This window comes from Ostrinia nubilalis, chromosome 10, assembly GCF_963855985.1.
Source record: "Ostrinia nubilalis chromosome 10, ilOstNubi1.1, whole genome shotgun sequence".
Classification (NCBI taxonomy): Eukaryota; Metazoa; Arthropoda; class Insecta; order Lepidoptera; family Crambidae; genus Ostrinia; species Ostrinia nubilalis.
The window spans coordinates 5304899-5323737 of NC_087097.1; the positions used below are offsets into that span (position 1 = coordinate 5304899).

At 37.7% G+C, this 18839-nt stretch overlaps 1 protein-coding gene across 1 annotated transcript; it reads right to left on the reverse strand.

Annotated features, from left to right (window-relative positions):
- Positions 1 to 305: 305 nt before the first annotated feature.
- Positions 306 to 17269, reverse strand: LOC135075414 (uncharacterized). Its single transcript, XM_063969858.1, has 9 exons — positions 17004 to 17269; positions 16798 to 16924; positions 16463 to 16556; positions 11111 to 11254; positions 9742 to 9852; positions 7869 to 7948; positions 4660 to 4768; positions 2608 to 2746; positions 306 to 549 (listed from the first exon to the last, which is right to left on the reverse strand). The coding sequence occupies exons 1-9, from the start codon at positions 17006 to 17008 to the stop codon at positions 396 to 398; spliced, it is 963 nt and encodes a 320-aa protein (XP_063825928.1). The 5' UTR covers positions 17009 to 17269; the 3' UTR covers positions 306 to 395.
- Positions 17270 to 18839: the final 1570 nt, after the last annotated feature.

Genomic DNA, 18839 nt, shown 5'->3' on the forward strand with positions numbered 1-18839 from the left:
TGTAAAGTTTGGGCCGTAGCCACTTTGGTGTCAGGTTTCTGGAAAGTTACCTCTTGTTGTTTGCAAACACTTTTGTATTAATTAAATCATCATAGATTGCATCAACCCTCTTCAGATGAGATGAAGCGATCTAAGTTACTATAACTATAAATAGATTGTGACTCAATACATTGTGCAAGCGGAACTTTGTGCAAGCGGAAGGTGTAATAAAAATACGAAAAATCATTTTTGCAAAATTTATTATATTTAACAAGGACATATCAACACTTCTCAACAATTCATTAAAATAATACCTTAGGGCATAAGAAATTAATTATAATATTTATCAAACAATCTACACATTTAGCAACAATACAATCAGAAACAAAATATAAACCATCGCATTAACTTAAGTACTAAACATGAATGCCATAGTCCTTGCATATCTTGGCAACGTGATGCGCTGCAACGGCGGCCCGTCGCGGCAACGCTGCAACGTCGTCGCCCGTTGCAGACCGCACGCTGAACGCTTGCAGTCTACACGTCCCTGCCATCATTCTGCCAATCACCCTGGCAGAAAGATATGTTTTTTAGTATTTTAACCGACTTAAAAAAGAAGGAAGTTCTCAATTTGGTTAGCACATAATCAGTTAAAAAACGTTTTTTAGTTCTTGTTGTAGGTAACTTGTATAGTTAAATAAATACAATACCAATAATCAAAGATGTAAATATAAACCTATGTTTACTTTTGGGCAAGAGTTGACTTTACGATCATAGCTGAATGTCAGAAAGGGTCTTAAGTTTTTCATTTACCTACCTACCTACAATGACAAATGTACAATGTATTTTCGGAGTTAACTGTACACAAACTGACATTTTAGGTTTACACTTTTTAAAGTTCATAAGCGACGGAATATGCAGTAAACTTTGAAATTACTAACGTTACAGTAAAATTTAAATTAATACGGTTGTTATTTTTCATATTATTAATATTACACAGCGTTTCTACAAGAGACTAGCACGTTTGCGCCATCGCTCTTCATTATCAGCGTATCGGATCAAGAACACTAAATATTTATACAGTTTGAACGTGAGCGGCAATTTATATTTATTGCATACTTCGCGGAATGATGCGAGCTTTTGAGGTGAGTTGACAAGAGCATTATGTACATAAAACGACATTCTGTATGGTTAGGAAAATTATAAAATTATACGCTTCACTGCGATATGAATAGGGTTAATTCTTAAGGGGTTTACGCGGAATGTGCACTTTGCAAAAGGATCACTTCGCAATATGCGCACTTTTCTATACCTACTAACTAATATTATAGAAACAAACACTTAAATTTTTTAACATTTGTAGAGAAAAGTACACATTTTGCGAAGTGCACATTCTGCCTAAGAAAAGGTTTCATTCTGTTACTACACGCTGTCTTCTCCCTCTCACACTTGCAGACAATGTAACATTCGTGTCAATTTTATGATCTTTCGTCTTACGTCTTTTTGTACGTAATTCAGGGACCCTAAGTGATCCTAAAATTGAATCAGTCACATCAAAAGCAAGCGTCGCGTGTCGTCCCTTTATTCCCATCCACCCCCTTTAAGCTTACCACCGGGGTGGTGGTTGCCACTAAATTGGTGGCGTTTACCACCTCCGTGGTGATTGACACCTAATTTTCGTTTCATCTGCCCTCTTAGTTGTTATAGTACAGGGGATCGTCATACCACGGCTTATAAGAAAGAATCTTGAGTGACCCTAGCTGAAAAATTAAAAACTACTAGATTTAAAAAAAAAATGATCTGTCAACAGCACTAGACCAGTGGGTCTAGACAAAGTGCAAATTATAATCGCAAACCAGTCGAAAAGTGGTCGAAAAGCCCCTTTTTTGTATGAAGTTTTGACGGATTCGATTTTCGATTCGATCAAAAAGTGCGTTTTGTCTAGGGGGGCAGGGGTGATTTACTGTTTGTACTCCGAATGACTGTCGTGACTAACACCGATCAAAATGACAAGACTTTTCTGATCTCACCACGCTTACATAGTAAACTAATAATGTAAAGACTACAGCATTTATCAACCTAAATAATGTAGCATCTTATGCTGCCTGTACATACATCAAATAATAAATCTGTAGAGGTCAATTCTGTACATGAAATATATTTTCAAAATAACTATCAGGGGGTGATTAGTGATCGATACTGATGCCAAAAATGCAATCAGTAAAATTTTTGTCTGTCTGTGTATCTGTCTGTCTGTCTGTCTGTATGTTCCTTATAGAAACAAAAACTACTCGACGGATTTTAACGAAACTTGGTACAATTATTCTTCATACTCCTGGGCAGGTTATAGTATACTTAAGAATTCCCACGGGAATGGGAACTAGTGGGAAAATCCTTTTGTATGAAAAATCTAAACCGCTTAAGTTAGACGCTTGAAATTTGGCATGCACGTACCTTAGTAAACTTAAAGCTTAGTTACAACAGGATATTGCAAAATTCCCACGGGAACGGGAGTTAGCGGGAAAAAACATTTGTATGAAAAAATCTGAACCGCGTAAGATAGATGAAGGGGTGAAACGAGATCACACGAAGTCGCGGGCGGCCGCTAGTAACAAATAAGCTGCTTACCTAACTGTACACGGAGGTTTCAACTCAGGCAGTAGGAAGTCTATCTCGTAGTAGACGACTTGCATGGCCGGGCCGCTGTCGTCCCTCACTACAAGGGTCTTAGCGCAAGAATCGCCGGCTCTTACGCTGACGCATTTGGCTAGAAAAATAAAATAAAATGGTACTTACCCAGTCTAGTTTTATGTGCTTTGTAAATACGACTCTATTGGTTAACAATTCAACTGATTTTAGCGATGGTATGGGAGCACGGTAGGAACAATAAGCCTAGGCGCAGACCATCGATTTTTCGTCGGCCGATAGTTTGGTCGGGCAGTTGATCAGTATGGGCATGTATGGAAGTGCGCACATTACACCGAGTCGATTTGGCCGATTCTTCATACAATTTAAAATCGGGCATAACTATCGGCCAACTAAAAATCGGTGGTCTGCGCCTAGTCTTAGAGTAGGCGCACACCGTTGATTTTTCGTCGGCCGATAGTTTAGTCAGGCAGTTGATCAGTAGGTACGGGCATGTATGGAAGTGCGCACATTACACCGATTCTATTTGGCCGATTCTTCATACAATTTTAAATCGGGCAGTACTTCGGCCAACTAAAAATCGGTGGTCTGCGCCTAGTCTTAATCAGAAATCTCGCTGACATTTGACGTAACCAAAAACTTCCCTTGCCGCTTCTCTCATACCTCAGGCACTGACTGAGTTTAATGCACTAGACCTTATAACTAAATAAGTAATTTTAGAACAAATTTAACACTAAGGCCCAGAACAGACGGTGAAACGCAACTGCAACGAAACTGCAACTTTCTGATGATTCTGATAAATGAAACTGGAACTGAGAGTTTCAAACTGGTCGCGTCGTGTGTGGTCTCTCAACGGACGCTATGGCAGAAACTTAGATGCAACTCAAAAGTAACTAGCAGTTGCAGTTTCAATGCAGTTGCGTTTCACCGTCTGTTCTGGGCCAACTCGATTTTCAAGGCTAGAATTAAGTGTTTTTAATAGAATTGATAACATGGTATCTAATTTTTGTTAATAGTGTCAACTACCCAATACCTACTTCAAATAAATAAGATAGTACTGTGTTTCAGCTTAGTCAAATCCAAATTTTAATCATAGTAGCAGCAGTGGGTAAACCATCAAAAGCACAGCACTGTAAACAGCATCGAACCGCTTAATAACGAGTTAGCTACGAGCATTTGTGGACAAATTCCTGGCACAACCGCACACTTTACTGCAGGAATTGCAACTGTTTAAATCCTGATTTTGTAGAAATAGTGTTTAATATTTCAAATGGTTTATTCGCGTCGCGGGCGGCCGCTTATACCATACTAGCTTTCCGCCCGCGGCTTCGCCCGCGTGGAATTTTGTCTTTCACAGAAAAACTTTATCACGCGCGTTCCTGTTTAAAAAACTGGGATAAAAACTAAGTATCCTATGTCCTTTCCCAGGACTCTAACTATCTCTATGTCAAATTTCATCAAAATCGGTTCAGTGGTTTTATCGTGAAAGAGAGACAGATAGACAGACAGGCGGACAGACAGAGTTACTTTCGCATTTATAATATTAGTATAGATTTGATAAATAAATAAATAATATTACGCAACCACCTAGAAAAGTGTTTACGTACTTTCATTTTAAACGATGTCTTCGTTTCTGACTCTCTGATATGACGATCTGTGACACTAAATTTCACGCGGGTGAAGCCGCGGGCAAAAGCTAGTATACTACACGAAGCTTTGGTTTACTATCACTATTCGGGGATAGATAACTAAGTTAAAAAGCCTTTGACAGCCGTGTAGATAGAGGTTGATGAGATTTCCAAAATAGGAAAACCTTCATAAAAGTTTCGAATCGGATTTCCTGGTAGCGATTTAACATGCGTGATACAATTTGACTCACAAATCTATTATTGCCACAATTTGTTTATTTCAGTGTTAATAATTTGTTAGCTGTTCAATTTGATTATAATGTAACAGCTGTTGTCGTTGTTATATTATTTGACTTATAAATATGTTTGTTTCTTTATTAATATAATATAATAAACATCAACTCACCAACGATCTCATAAATGACCAGGAGGCCTATTTCTTGCAACGCCTTATGCCATTTGAGCACCTTCTCAACTGGGCCCGAAAATGCTCTCGGTCCAGATTTGTATAAAGCCTGAAAAATGTCCGAGAATGTATCTTGGTACTTGGTGTTTTATTGCAAAATGGTTCCTATCACAACTGCATAAGACACAAAGCTCAGTTCGTACTCAAATGTAAAGCTTCGGCCAAACCAACGCGTGCAGCTCGCGTCGGCGATGGCGATCACTGCGCGTAGATAGATCGCCGCGACCAATGACAGACAGGACGCGTCGATGTGAACTCATCGCTACAAACTCCTACACGACGTCTGCACGCGTTGGTTTGGCCGAACCTTTAGTCTTTCGTTTCTTTTTTAAAATAATGTTTTATAAGTATGCCTATATTTCTTAAAGTTTTGAATTCTTATACTAAAACGTTTATTTTATTTGTATAGAGAACAATAGTGTCTGGACAAACCTCAAGAGGATTTAAGACACTATTTAAATTTAATGTACCGACTAAATAATGTAATAATAAGTGTAAACTAAGTACCTACCTACCATTGACAACGGGTTGCACATAACATCTCACCCAAAGCAATGGAGATTCTTATCGTATTTTCCGCGAAAAAAGGGTTTATTAAGCGACCTTATTATCTAACCTTATAGGTGAAACAAACTTCTGCCCGAGGAAAGTTAAATTGTTCCGGGAACCGCGGCGAAATGATTATTTTATCAGGTAATTTTTTCCTTTACCCTAACCATTAAGTCGTCGCGGGTTCCAAAACTGTTAGCTATCCCACGGGTCTACTGGAACTTTAGTTGGATTTCATGGACGGGTAAACTAGATCTTGACTATACAGGAATTACAAGGACGGAAATGAGAGGTGGTATAAAGTAAAGATCACTACATCCAGCTAATGTAATAACTGCTATTTTTTTTATTTATTTAATAGATTAGGACAACCAACAAGACATACCTACACTAGAAGATAATGGTCTGAGCCGCTCTATATTTTGGGCCCTGTGACCTACAGTAGGACTTTTAAAGGCTTATGTATATTTGGGATGAGGCCTGTGACCTACAGTAGGACTTTTAAAGGCTTATGTTTTTGCATGTCACAAAAATATTGTCATTTTTGAGGCAAAAATTCCGAACGAAATATATTTAACGCAAACCCCATAAACAAAGAGTGAAAAATAAAAATAAAACTGCAGAGGATATTGCGTCGCTCGGCGCATAGTCTCGTCCTGTCCAGTTTATTACTTCGGAAACAGTTTCAGCTGTGACAAAAATATTGCTCGACAGATTTTGTGAGATATAGAAAGTTAATAAATGAGCATTGTCTATTTATTAAAAGTCTTTAATTCCGCTTTTAATTAAACGAAAAGTTCATAAAAAAACTTTCAATTTAACGAGCTGTCATTTTAAAATGACATTTTAAATCTTTTTAGATATGTCACGGACCAACCAGGGACTGAAAAACGTAATGGCGTGCCACACAGAGGACCGACGATCTGGTGAAGGTCGCACCTGACTGAATGCGAGCAGCTCATGACTAGTCATTGTAAGAGACCTTTGTCCATTAATAGGAGAATCCTAATATCCTAAACATTATTATAATTACCTAACACACAGCTTTTCTCATACGTAATTCGAAAATAAACATTTAAAGCAATCACTTTCTGCCAACGAATTATTCATGTGAAAAATCGTTTTAAAATACAGTTTTCAAAAACTATAACTTAGCAGAGCCAATATTTCTGATAAAAAAGCACTAGAACCAGAAGTTGCCTGAAAACTGCTAAGTTGAAAAAAAGCCGCCGCAAAACAAAGCGACGGATATTGCATCGATTGAGGCGGTACAATCAGCTGCATAAAACCGTTATATTATTCAACTTTCTCAATAAATAAGAGGTGCTGACTGGGTGACACTTATAACAGACATCATCAGCATCATTTCAGCCATAGGATGTTCAGCATTGCCGTTGAGGGCATTGGGGGAGCCCGATGATTTCCACAATTGTGGCTGCCTGAATGGAGACGGTCTTGTCGTAGCAAATAGTAGAATGTAGGCTTCTTATTATTTAGAGACCAACTAAATAAGGCTTTTGCGCAACCAAAAAACTCTATGAAAACCTAAAAATTGATTAAATACATTTTTAATTAATTAAATTTAATGATTTTAGACTTAACAAACGACTGAGAAACGCCATTTAAATAAAAATTGCACAAAAATCATCTCAGATCTGTAAAACTAGGGTTTCTGCAGCTGACTGTACCCCACCGTCCAGTTTATTAACTTGAACGAAATCTCGGCTATTACCAGCGATGACAAAGGAGAGGAGTGTGGCTATTAAGTTTATTACTAGCAATTCCTTTAAGTTTCATTTTATGAGAGGGTTCGCTCGTGTCACCTCCGAGTGACGAGTGACGGTCGCTAAGAAACGGTACGTGGATTTGATGAGGCTCATACATTTTATCGTCATGGGAAAGTGCTGGTAGAATGATATACTTACTTACTATCATCCGCGAAATTAATTTTATCATAAAAGTAAGATAGTATTAAGTGTACCTTTATGAAATACCTACGTGTTCTAACTTTAGTACCTACCTCCGATGAGTAATAAGTAAGTAGTAAGTATGATAGTGACCATGAAAGTTTAAAACAATATACTTTCGATGAGGCTATTAAATAACGCCTACGCATTGTATTTTGTTAGCAAACAAAATGCGTTGAATTTTTCAGCACTCAAATAAGAGACTGTAGAGAATACTACTAAGTACAAGAAAATTGTATTACCTACTAACCACATTATCTTGCAGTTCAAACTACTAATTTCAGGTAGAGTCAGCGTCAAATAGTTCGTGACACCCAAAGTAGCCAATAAGTTTGCAACACGTCTTTGTTACAATTTGAAGTAGGTTGTGTCGTCATATTTTTGGCTACTTTGGGTGTTACGAAATATTTGACGCTGACTGTACTCAAATAAACTCATCTTCACTCTCAATTTTGTTATGAGCACCTACATTATAATGAGCTCTTTTCGTATGTACCTAGCTATTACAGAAAAATATACATTTCATATTTTATTTCAAAGATTTTTTACGAGTTACTTACCTATTTACGTTCTTGTTTGATAAGAGGAACTTTCCGATATTATTTTTATTTATGATTGACGGAAAAAATATACCTGGAGTTTCTCTGAGCGCGTCAATATCTTATTTGAAGATTCTTCCTTTGCAATACTTTCATTAACGGTTTTATTTGCCACTGAAAAAAAAAGTAAATAAGCTCCTGGTTTGTATTAAGTTCCTTCTAGGTAGTAGGTTTGAGCGATTTATTATTTAGTTATTTGTTCCCTCTTCTATGTATAGGTCGCGCAGAAAGAGTTGAGGCAATCAACGCTAGCAAAGATTTTTATCTGTATGCTTTTCGCTGCTTATGCTGACGTCTTGCCTATTCTGACTAATTTGTGTATTCTGAATTCAAATATTACATTAATGTGTGTATAATTATGTTGGTCTCAACTTTCGTTGCGCGACCTATAACGAGAAATAGACAAGACTTGTTTTTTTAAAGAAAATATTCACCCTTGCATGAACATTTTCTTTAGAAAAACAATTACCTACCTAAAAAAAGATAGACAATTACCTAGGTCAAAGAATTTATTACCTAGCCATTCAGCGCATGGATGTAGGCCGCCACCAACCGACCATTGTGGAAATCATTGGGGGAGGCCTATGTTCAGCAGTGGAAGTCCTATGGCTGAAATGATGATGATGATGATGATGATTCAGCGCAGTAATGTGCCTTGCCTTCTAGACACCTTCACAAAAGACAGCGGCTTAAATGTTTTTTAGGGTTCGGTAGCCAAATGGCAAAAAACGGAACCCTTATAGATTCGTCACGTCTGTCTGTCCGTCCGTCTGTCCGTCCGTATGTCACAGCCATTTTTTTCCGAAACTATAAGAGCTATACTGTTGAAACTTGGTAGGTAGATGAATTCTGAGAGCCGCATTATGATTTTGATGCAAAAATAAAAAATAAATATTGGGGGCTCCCCATACTTAGAACTGAAACTCAAAAATTTTTTTTTCATCAAACACATACGTGTGGGGTATCTATGGATAGGTCTTCAAAAATGATTTCGAGGTTTCTAAAATATTTTTTTTCTAAACCGAATAGCGAAAGTGGAAAAAAGTTGGTTAGTTTAGATAGTTAATTTAAATTTAAAGAAAATGAAATCGAGATATCAACTTCTTGAAATAAGGTGTACCTATAACCCAACGGACGGGTACGCAAAGTTTGTCTTTACAAGTTAGTTCCTCCAAAATACAGAGTAATGATCTTGTTAGCCGAGTTTAGGGGTTAGCTGTGCGCGGCTAAAATACTTTCGCGTTTGACAGCACGGAAATTTATTTGAATTTATGTGCCAATTTGTTTATAGAAGTTGTTGGGTAGCTGGAGGTATTTAAAGCTGAGGATTACCTTGTTAAAACCTACTTTTCACAGCAAAGAAAGAAAGATTCGTTTATTATTTCATTCAAAGAGGAATAGCTATCTGAAAACAATCAAAAATCCCTCTGGGTCTGGGTTGCACCATCCTACTACTATTATAAATGCGAATGTTTGTGTGGATGTTTGTTACTCTTTCACGCAAAAGCCACTGAACAGATTTTTTTGTTAGTTGGTTACTTTACGGTATTATTGTTTATAACCCAGAATAACATATAGGCTATAATTTATGACGATCTGTGACAAAATAAATTTCATGCGGGTGAAGCCGCGGGCAAAAGCTAGTCTTAAATAACTATAAGAAACGTCAAATGTTTTATATTCATTGGTATTTTATCAATGTAGCTAGTTATAGGCAGTTACGGTTAAAGTGATGCAATGCAACTCAGCCAGGTTCTTTTGTTTATTTTATCTAGACACAAACGCCAGCACGTCCGGCTTGGAGCTAAACATTATAAAATACTGTATCGATGTTGCGTTCAAGGTTTTGTAAGTATTTTTCATAAATCAAAGGAAATGGGTCATAAAATAGTAGTATTATTAGGTACCTGGTGTAAGGGATTGTCGTGGTGTAAACGCAGACTGCTCCTTAATCGAGTTGGTACGAGAAACAGGGCTGTTATTGATATTCACCACTTTCGATGTCTCTTGCGTTTTTTCTGCAACTAAATAAATGACTTTTTAACCCTAAACGGCCAAAGCCAGTCCTTATTTTATTTATTTTTGAACTCAAGACAAGGGTAAAGCCTTGCAGGCTCAAGGGTTAACGAATCGAATCGGCCAGTCCTATACCGAAACATTCGACTATGCTTTCGATTAAATTTTTTCGTGCAGTTTATGCTATCCCATCAAGAGTACTTACGCTCAAGTAATCTATATAAATAAAAATGAATTGATGTTCGTTAGTCTGATTAAAACTCGAGAACGGCTGGGCCGATTGAGCTGATTTTGGTTTTAAAATGTTTGTCGTAGTCCAGGGTAGGTCTAAACGGTGAGCAAATACGCGCGCGATATTTTTTTTCTGTGACAGACAAAATTCTACGCGGGCGAAGCCGCGGGCGGAATGCTAGTGTCAGATAATATGCTACACACAAAAATAACCTTACTAAAATACCATTTTTTTACCATTTTTGTTAAAAAGTAATTATTCAAAAACACCTAATCCTAAGTAATGCACCGAGATGTAACAGCGGCTCGTCATTTGAAAGCAGTGCGGCACTCCACTGGCCTACATTCTGGCTGCTCGCCAAAATACCTTTATAATACAAAGCGACGTTTTTGTACTGGTTCTTACTTTTTAGTAAACGCGTTGTTACATTAGATAGACCTACTTACATTATGATTACGATCAAGATACAATGCTGATTGATATCCTAAGCTTGATAATGACTTTGGTTCGGAAGCTGAAGAGTTATGGGTACCTATTCAATTAAAACAAATAATGTAGGTGTCACACACTGAAAAATGCATAACACTACTTATAAAAGGAACACTTAGCTAAATAGTAAAAATAAAACCCGGGCAGATCTCGTATCTTACTAATTTTAACTCTAAGCGGAGCGGTTCCTCCGGACCGCATTATTCTAAAACGCTCCCTAGAAGTTCATACAGATTGGCCATGCAGAGCGGGTCCGCACCGGACGGTCCGCGTGACACTAAAACCAGCCGAAGAACTTACTACATAGTTGCTTGCGCTACAAACATCAGCTGCTTGCTACGGTCGAGCGCTACGAAGCTACGAGTTTTACCTTTATGAACTTGCGGCACAGTTGCTTGCGCTACAAACATCTGCTTGCTACGGTCGGGCGCTACGAAACTACGAGTTTTACCTTTATGAACAACTTTACTGCGGCACAGTTGCTTGCGCTACAAACATCTGCTTGCTACGGTCAGGCGCTACGAAGCTACGAGTTTTACCTTTATGAACTTGCGGCACAGTTGCTTGCGCTTGCGCTACAAACATTTTTTGCTTGCTACGATCCGGCGCTACGAAGCTACGATTCTCGTAGTCACCACCGAAGTTAGGAATCGTGGGCTGTCTTTCGGTCTGCGCTTGTTGACCTAATAATAATAAATTATAATAAATTCAACCCTAGGTATAATAATATTTGCACATCAAGCTGAACAATGTGGCATTATGCAATTTTATTGTAACAAAAACTTACAAGTTGTCCTAAAACTAGCAATATCCACTAAACAATGAAACTTTATTGTCTAACACAGACCTTTTTGGGGCACCCTGTATACAGCGAATTTGCTTAGTTTGGACGTTATAGTCTATTATTCGGCATGTGACGATGCACAGCATCTGGTGAGAGATGCGTCTACTTCCGGTGTAGTTTTTTACCATTTTATACCTTAAATGACGTCATTTCCGCAATTATTTAATAGGAATTGATTTGACTTACTTCCGTTTGCCGCCATTTTAGTCACCTGGGTGCGAGCTTGCTCGGAGTTCTTCATAGCGTCTTTAACTTCCAAACTAGCAACATCGTAAGCAGAAACTCTGCTCAGATTTTTACTGAAATAATTTATTTCTCAACGTTCTTATACTAAGTTTAAAATTAAAAAGTGCAATTGACCGCGCGTGTGTGACCGCGAACGACATGTACGTGATGGTGGTTGGCGCCAAAGGGATCGAGTGTCTTCCGGACGGCGAGCAGGTGGACCCAGAGCGTCGGATACCGGAGAAACTCGGACCCCGGCGAGATTCAAAACGGATGAAACGAGGTACGTGGGATTCTGATAGCTTTAACACTCTTTTCGATCAAATGACCATTCTCGCGAATCTCTATATTGTATAAATAGATTGAATAACGTACCCACAACCATCTTATACAATTTTAACGGCGGCCCCGTCAGCCCCAATCGCAAACATTACCAATCAAAATACGTTGTTAGCATCACCACAATCGAACGATAACTCTTTCTGGTACGAGTTTCTTAATAAATACCCATTTAAAAAGGCTCATTGTGCTCATAAAATAAAGCACCTACAAATGCTTTACCACATCAACAAAGCACTTTAAACTACAACTATTAGTAGACTGGGTGGCCACCCCCAACACTGAGCCAGCTTACAGCTTGAATTAAATTCTAATGTTTTTTGCAAATCAAGAAGCTTAATAAGTATGACAAAATGTGCTAAGTGCATCGAACATGTATACTTCTATTTTGCAACAACATATAAATTGTAATGTGACATGCAATAAACGTTTTTGAATTTGAATTTGAACATGTCACGAGCGTATCCTGGCTAAAATTCCTAATAAGCATTGTGCGAGGAGCACCCTCCCAGTGCTGGATTTTTGTTCGGCAAAATCACCCTGTGCTCGTACTGGTGATATCTAAAAAATAATCCGACCTTGGTTCTCTAGCCGGTCACTTCAAGCAAAATCAAAACATAATAATATCTTTATTTGCTTAGACTGATTAAATTAGTTCTTACAAATCGTCAAATACTAATAAGTAAGTAACCTCTACCTACACATCTTATTATCTTTAAAGCAAATACATAAGCCTCAAAATAACTCCCTTTGATTTAGAACAAAAAGCCAAGGATTCCAAATCAGTCCATTCACCTCCAAGCCGGTGCTTGCCCCTGCAACGCCGTGCTTTATTCAGCGTCTTAACACTCTTGACTGTCTAGCGCTGACCAAATAAGAATAGCAAAGTCAAGTGACTTTCCACTCAGCAAATTCTACAGAGGCTGCCTTTGAGCGTATCTTAGGCAGTGGTAGGCGTCATCAGACTGCGGAGGTCAACCTGTTACCTGACAATGGTTCCAGGGATGCGTCTGCCATTCACCTCCAAGCCAGTGCTTGCCCCTTTACCTGCAACGCCGTGCTTTATTCAGCGTCTTAACACTCTTGACTGTCTAGCGCTGACCAAATAAGAATAGCAAAGTCAAGTGACTTTCCACTCAGCAAATTCTACGGAGGCTGCCTTTGAGCGTATCTTAGGCAGTGGCAGGCGTCATCAGACTGCGGAGGTCAACCTGTTACCTGACAATGGCTCCAGGGATGCGTCTGCCATTCACCTCCAAGCCGGTGCTTGTCCCTTCAACGCCGTGCTTTATTCAGCGTTCTAACACTCTTGACTGTCTAACGCTGACCAAATAAACCGAAATCCTGTTAAAACAGGTGCTGAAATTACCAGATAAGGCACCGCTCAGCATGAGCCTGCTCCTCACAATATCCCTTCGCAAGAAGGACAGACCAAACAACCTATTCTATTAAACGTCCTAATCAGTAGATACAATTATGTAAGTATTGATCCGATCTGAAGTAGTTGAATGCTAAATTCTAAATCTGGATGCAGATACCGATCACAGAGACACCGCCGGCCTCTCCGCATGTCTTGTCAAGGTACCCTAAAATTATCAATCTCTCGTTCTCTACTGCATACCGAAAAACATTGATACAATCACAAACTACTTACTAAACCTCGTCACCTTTGACAAACCAGACGAGACAGCAACTACTAGAACGGAAGGTTAGTGTGTAACATTTTATCTTCTGGAACACTTTAAACCTAGTCAATTACGTGAACTCGGGTTCAACTAGTCGTCATCTCTTAAGGGTTTTGTCGGTAAATACGAAATCTATACGACTCAACAAGTGCCTATAATGGTAAGCTTGATCTCCAGTGAGGGCTCATCACAACTCGACCCCACACAACCGATCCAATACACAAGACTCCAGCTCAGCATCTCTTAACAACCATCTGGATGTCTACAAAATATCAGAAATCATAATCAGCGATGGGGGATTTCTCATTCTTTCATTCATTTCATGTGCGTTCACTAATTTTGCTATCGGACAATCAAAGCATAGCCTATACTCGAAACTAAGGGAGGAAGGGGCACATTCAGAGCCTCTATTGGAACTGTCTCTCTAACTTTTCAACTTGAAAAACATCACCTCCTTTCGGTTCAGTCGGGTAAAAATAGCTCTGACAGTGCAAAATATTATCTCCCAGGTCGATTCAATCAAATTTATCTGACGTTCTAGGTCGATTTACGGGGAAAACAACCTACTTAGTGGCATCTCCTGGGTTCAAATCCAAAGGTATATATTCCAAAAGTTCGGGAAACTGGATATCCAGAGACCCCACAGAGATTCACCAGCAGCCTTTGCAACGACTTCAACCAGGGTGGCTATGGTGGTAAACTAGGCTAAATCTTTGCTGTCCCGTTTCTCACCACAGCAAAAGGTACCTGCTTAGCACCTCGAAGTGACCTTTCTGGCTTTTCCTAGCAGGGCTCGAGGCCGACCCTCAAAATACAGAATCTCCACCATGTTCTTACCACATGGTGCCCTCCACGTCAGGATCAGGTAACATGTAATTTTTTAGTATGTTGAGTTGGGGGTAATAAGGTATCGTTCCTAAAACATACCTGGCAAAAATCCACTTTAAAAACTTATAAAATAACCTGGCCTTGGTGGTTAAACTAATGGCCTAAGGAAAACAGTCGTAGCTATATACTTAACTTACCTCTTGAAGCTCGACAGCAAGATTTATTTGCTAGACTAAATCGTTTATCTACTCTTCTACTACCTTTATGCCCTGTGGGTCTAGACAAAATTCACTTTATAATCGCAAACCAGTCGAAGGATGGTCGATTAGCCTTCTTTTTTCTATATGAAATTATAACGTATCCAATTTTAGATTCGATCAAAAAGTGCTACTTGTCTAGGGGGGCTGGTATTACTAATCTAAAACTATATTAAAGATAACTTTAATTTTCTTACTAAGCATAAAAGCTTAACCAATTTCACTTCCTGATAAAGGCCTTAAACCCAACAGTAGGTATCTAAAATGTGACCTTTACGAGGCTTCTCGTAGACTAGCTTATGTATATTTTTCTCCTACCATCTACATCAGCTGCTGACATGACAAAACATAGTCTCACCTGAATAATTTCAAGATTAAGTTAATAAACCTTGACCTACGAGTAAGTTCGGCACCGTTACGGCATCATACAAACAACTGGGAAAAATGACAGCAAATCCCAAAAAACAACATATGTATGCCCTTGCTACGGTTGCGTAAGTTACTGGAATCAGGCGAGCAGAGGCGAACAGCGGAATATAATAACACATTATTATTATTATTTATTTTTTTTCAACACCAAGTAATACTAGGAATCCACATGGATAAAAACAGTATAAAGGTTGTTGGATTTAAAACCTCTCCTGGTATTGTTGACTTCGTTGTGGCATCTTTAATTTGGGTTGATATTTAGCCATAGATGAAATTATTTGACGAGATATTGGCGTAGGCAGAACAATAATAGCAATATTATAAGGCAGACACTTGTATTAACTGATCTACGACCGATACACCAAATAAAATATTATTTAATTAATAACTTTCAATCAACACATATAAAGCATGTTGGATACTCTTCAATCACATCGTACGCCTGTATTATAAACTTATGTTGATGACTCGCATGAATCTTACTGCCATGCGGGCAAATTATATCAATACACACTCAATCTGCATTTTAATGAGAAAAGAATTTCTGAATTCAGTTCAGTAGCTTTCCAGTTTATTCATTTCAAACATACAAAAGTACAAACCCTCCTACTTTGTGATATTAGTGCTGCTCTCACTGGGCATTTAGAACAAAACATGTTTATACCCTGAAATTAATCATGTTCTAATCTAGTTCTGTTACAGAAACTCGAAAACTTTCATCACATAGCGCCATTGGTAAGTAGTCACCAGGAGCTAATAAACAAGTCTCTCACCAGATGCTGTGCATCGTCACATGCCGAATAATAGTACAAGTTTTACAAAACAATAAAACTTGTATTATTGAGCAGAGACGATGCACAGCATCCCAAGAAGGCCTCCTGGTGAGCTCTCTATGAAGAACTCCGAGCAAGCTCGCACCCAGGTGACTAAAATGGCGGCAAACGGAAGTAAGTCAAATCAATTCCTATTAAATAATTGCGGAAATGACGTCATTTAAGGTATAAAATGGTAAAAAACTACACCGGAAGTAGACGCATCTCTCACCAGATGCTGTGCATCGTCTCTGCTCAATAATACAAGTTTTATTGTTTTGTAAAACTTGTACTATTTAGATTAAGTCTGAAGATAATTATTTATCCAAACTCTAAATATTGTGTTGCAAATAAAGAATCTAAGAAAAAATGTCCCCAAAATTGTCTAAAAATAAGAACAAGTTATAAAAAATAATAAAATGTAGTACCTATACAAACTTGAGCAAGTAACTTAAATTGTATAACAAATTACCTGTGGCAATAAATGTAGCCGCATTGCCATCTGAATAACCAGCCAAATACCGTGGATCAATGCCAGACATCATCTGAGCTTGGACGGGGTGAAGCTGTAACAAAGTAATTATAAATGTTAGGAATAAATTTGACGATTATATTATTTATGGCAGAAAGAAAGAAATGGTAGATTTAATATCATTCTTCATTTCTCTAGCTACTGAATTGAGGTTTTCTCTATATTCATTTTCTAGCTACTGAATTTTTTGTTTTAATATCAGACACCTCACTCTTTGAGTTGACTCATACAACATTCAACATTTATATTTAAAGTTCATAATAAAATAAACCTACATGTGTGGGTTGAAGTTGAAAGTTATTAGAGCCCATTTGTTGGTGGACAGCATAGTAACCTGGAGATGGCATGTGTTGAATCGGATATTCCCGTCCGTAGCCGCCAAGATACATGCTTTCTTGAGGACTGAAATCAATTTTTCTTTGTAAATCTTTAACTTCAATGATTGTTACTCCTTACTTTCTTCAAGTCACTTAATACTTACATCATAGTGTTGTTGTTCCTTGGCAGGCTATTAGATTCAAAGCCGATCACTTGATTTGCCTGTGGAAAGTCTAAAGCACTTTGTAATCACTATGTTCACCAACTTCTTTATGCACAAAATTAATTTCTGAAATAAAAACCTGCACCAATTCTTGGTTCGCGAACAACAAATCTATCCATATTAATTTGATATCATTAGGTATGTTTCTGCAAATTATAGCATTCAATTAGATAGGATTAAAAAGTTTTTTACGAAAATAATTTGGATAGAACAAACAGCAAAATTAGATTGCCGCCAAAACAAATGTCAATGTCAAAATTTGTTAGGATTTTTTTTGGTCTGATTAAGAAAAGATACACAAAATTATACAGCCTAAAATTCTTTTCACATTTAAGTATTCGCTCTCAATTTTATTAAAAACCTGTATCTTTTATTATTCTTTGAACACAAAAAAATGGTTTGCTTGCTTATGGTTTGTTCATTTGACAGTTTTGTAAGGCGAAGTCTACGCTTATTTTTTTTATTTATTCTAAAAATAAGAATGTGCAATTTTCTTTCGTAGCTTGTTAATAAAACTTAACGTTAGTTAAATACCTCATAATAGGCCTGTTTTCGTTGTCGCTCTGATTTATTATCACTCTAATTACATTAAAGAAGAAAAAAAAAACAATAAAGAATTTTTTTTTAATCATGATTAGTACTAGAGAAAAAACTACTTTAAGATCTTTTGCGGGAGTGCCCCAAGGCTCAATACTGGGACCATTGCTCTTTCTGATTTATATAAATGATCTACCTTTTTATTCAAAGGACCTTTGTGAGATAGTATTATTTGCTGATGACACTTCTTTAATTTTTAAAACTGGCAGGCGTCAGGAAATATTTGACGACGTGAATAATGCTCTTTCCAAAGTATTAGACTGGTTTACAACTAATAATTTGCTATTAAACGCAAAAAAAACTAAATGTTTAAAATTCACTATGCCTAATGTCAAACAAGTTAATACTAATATTACAGTAAATAATGAACGCATTGAACTGATAAACTCTACTGTCTTTCTAGGTATTACCCTAGACTGTAAATTACAATGGGGCCCCCATATTGCTGCCTTGGCGGGAAGACTTAGTTCAGCTGCCTTTGCGGTGAGAAAGATCAGAAACTTGACTGATGTTGAAACAGCAAGGCTTGTATATTTTAGTTATTTTCATAGTATTATGTCTTATGGAGCGCTCTCTGAAAAACATCAATCTTTTAAACTGCGATCTCCAACCCGCCTGCCTAGCGTGGAGATTATGGCAAAACCCTCCACTATAGTGAAGGAGGCTCATAGTCCAGCAGTGGACTGTAAAGGGCTGATGATGATGATGTCTTATGGTCTTTTACTGTGGGGCTCAGCAGCAGACATAGAATCAATTTTCATTTTACAGAAAAGAGCTGTTCGGGCAATATACGGTCTTAAACCACGTGACTCGCTTAGAGAAGTTTTTAAAGAAATCAATATATTGACTGTGGCTTCGCAATACATATTTGATAACATTATGTATGTCCGTAAACATATACATTTATTTACTAAGAAAAGTGACGTCCACTCATTTAACACGAGACATAAAAATAAACTTGCTGTTCCATCATTTAGGTTGCATAAGATAGGTAATTCATTCTTGGGGAAATGTATTACCATATTTAACAAAATACCACACAACCTTGTCGAATTGCCAATAAACAAATTTAAGATACATATAAAAAATACCCTTATGTCCAAAGGGTACTACAAGGTTCGAGACTATATTGATGACAAGGATGCGTGGTCAGTTCAGTCTGCACATATTTGATGTACT

Bases quoted from the DNA above. Each gene is read 5' to 3' on its own strand.
- LOC135075414 (XM_063969858.1), bottom strand. The intron at 7,949-9,741 runs GTACCTAATAAT...TTTTTTTTTCAG, and splicing joins ACGACAATCCCTTACACCAG to TGGCAAATAAAACCGTTAAT. The intron at 4,769-7,868 runs GTATATTTTTTC...GACATTTTTCAG, and splicing joins CGCGCTCAGAGAAACTCCAG to GCTTTATACAAATCTGGACC.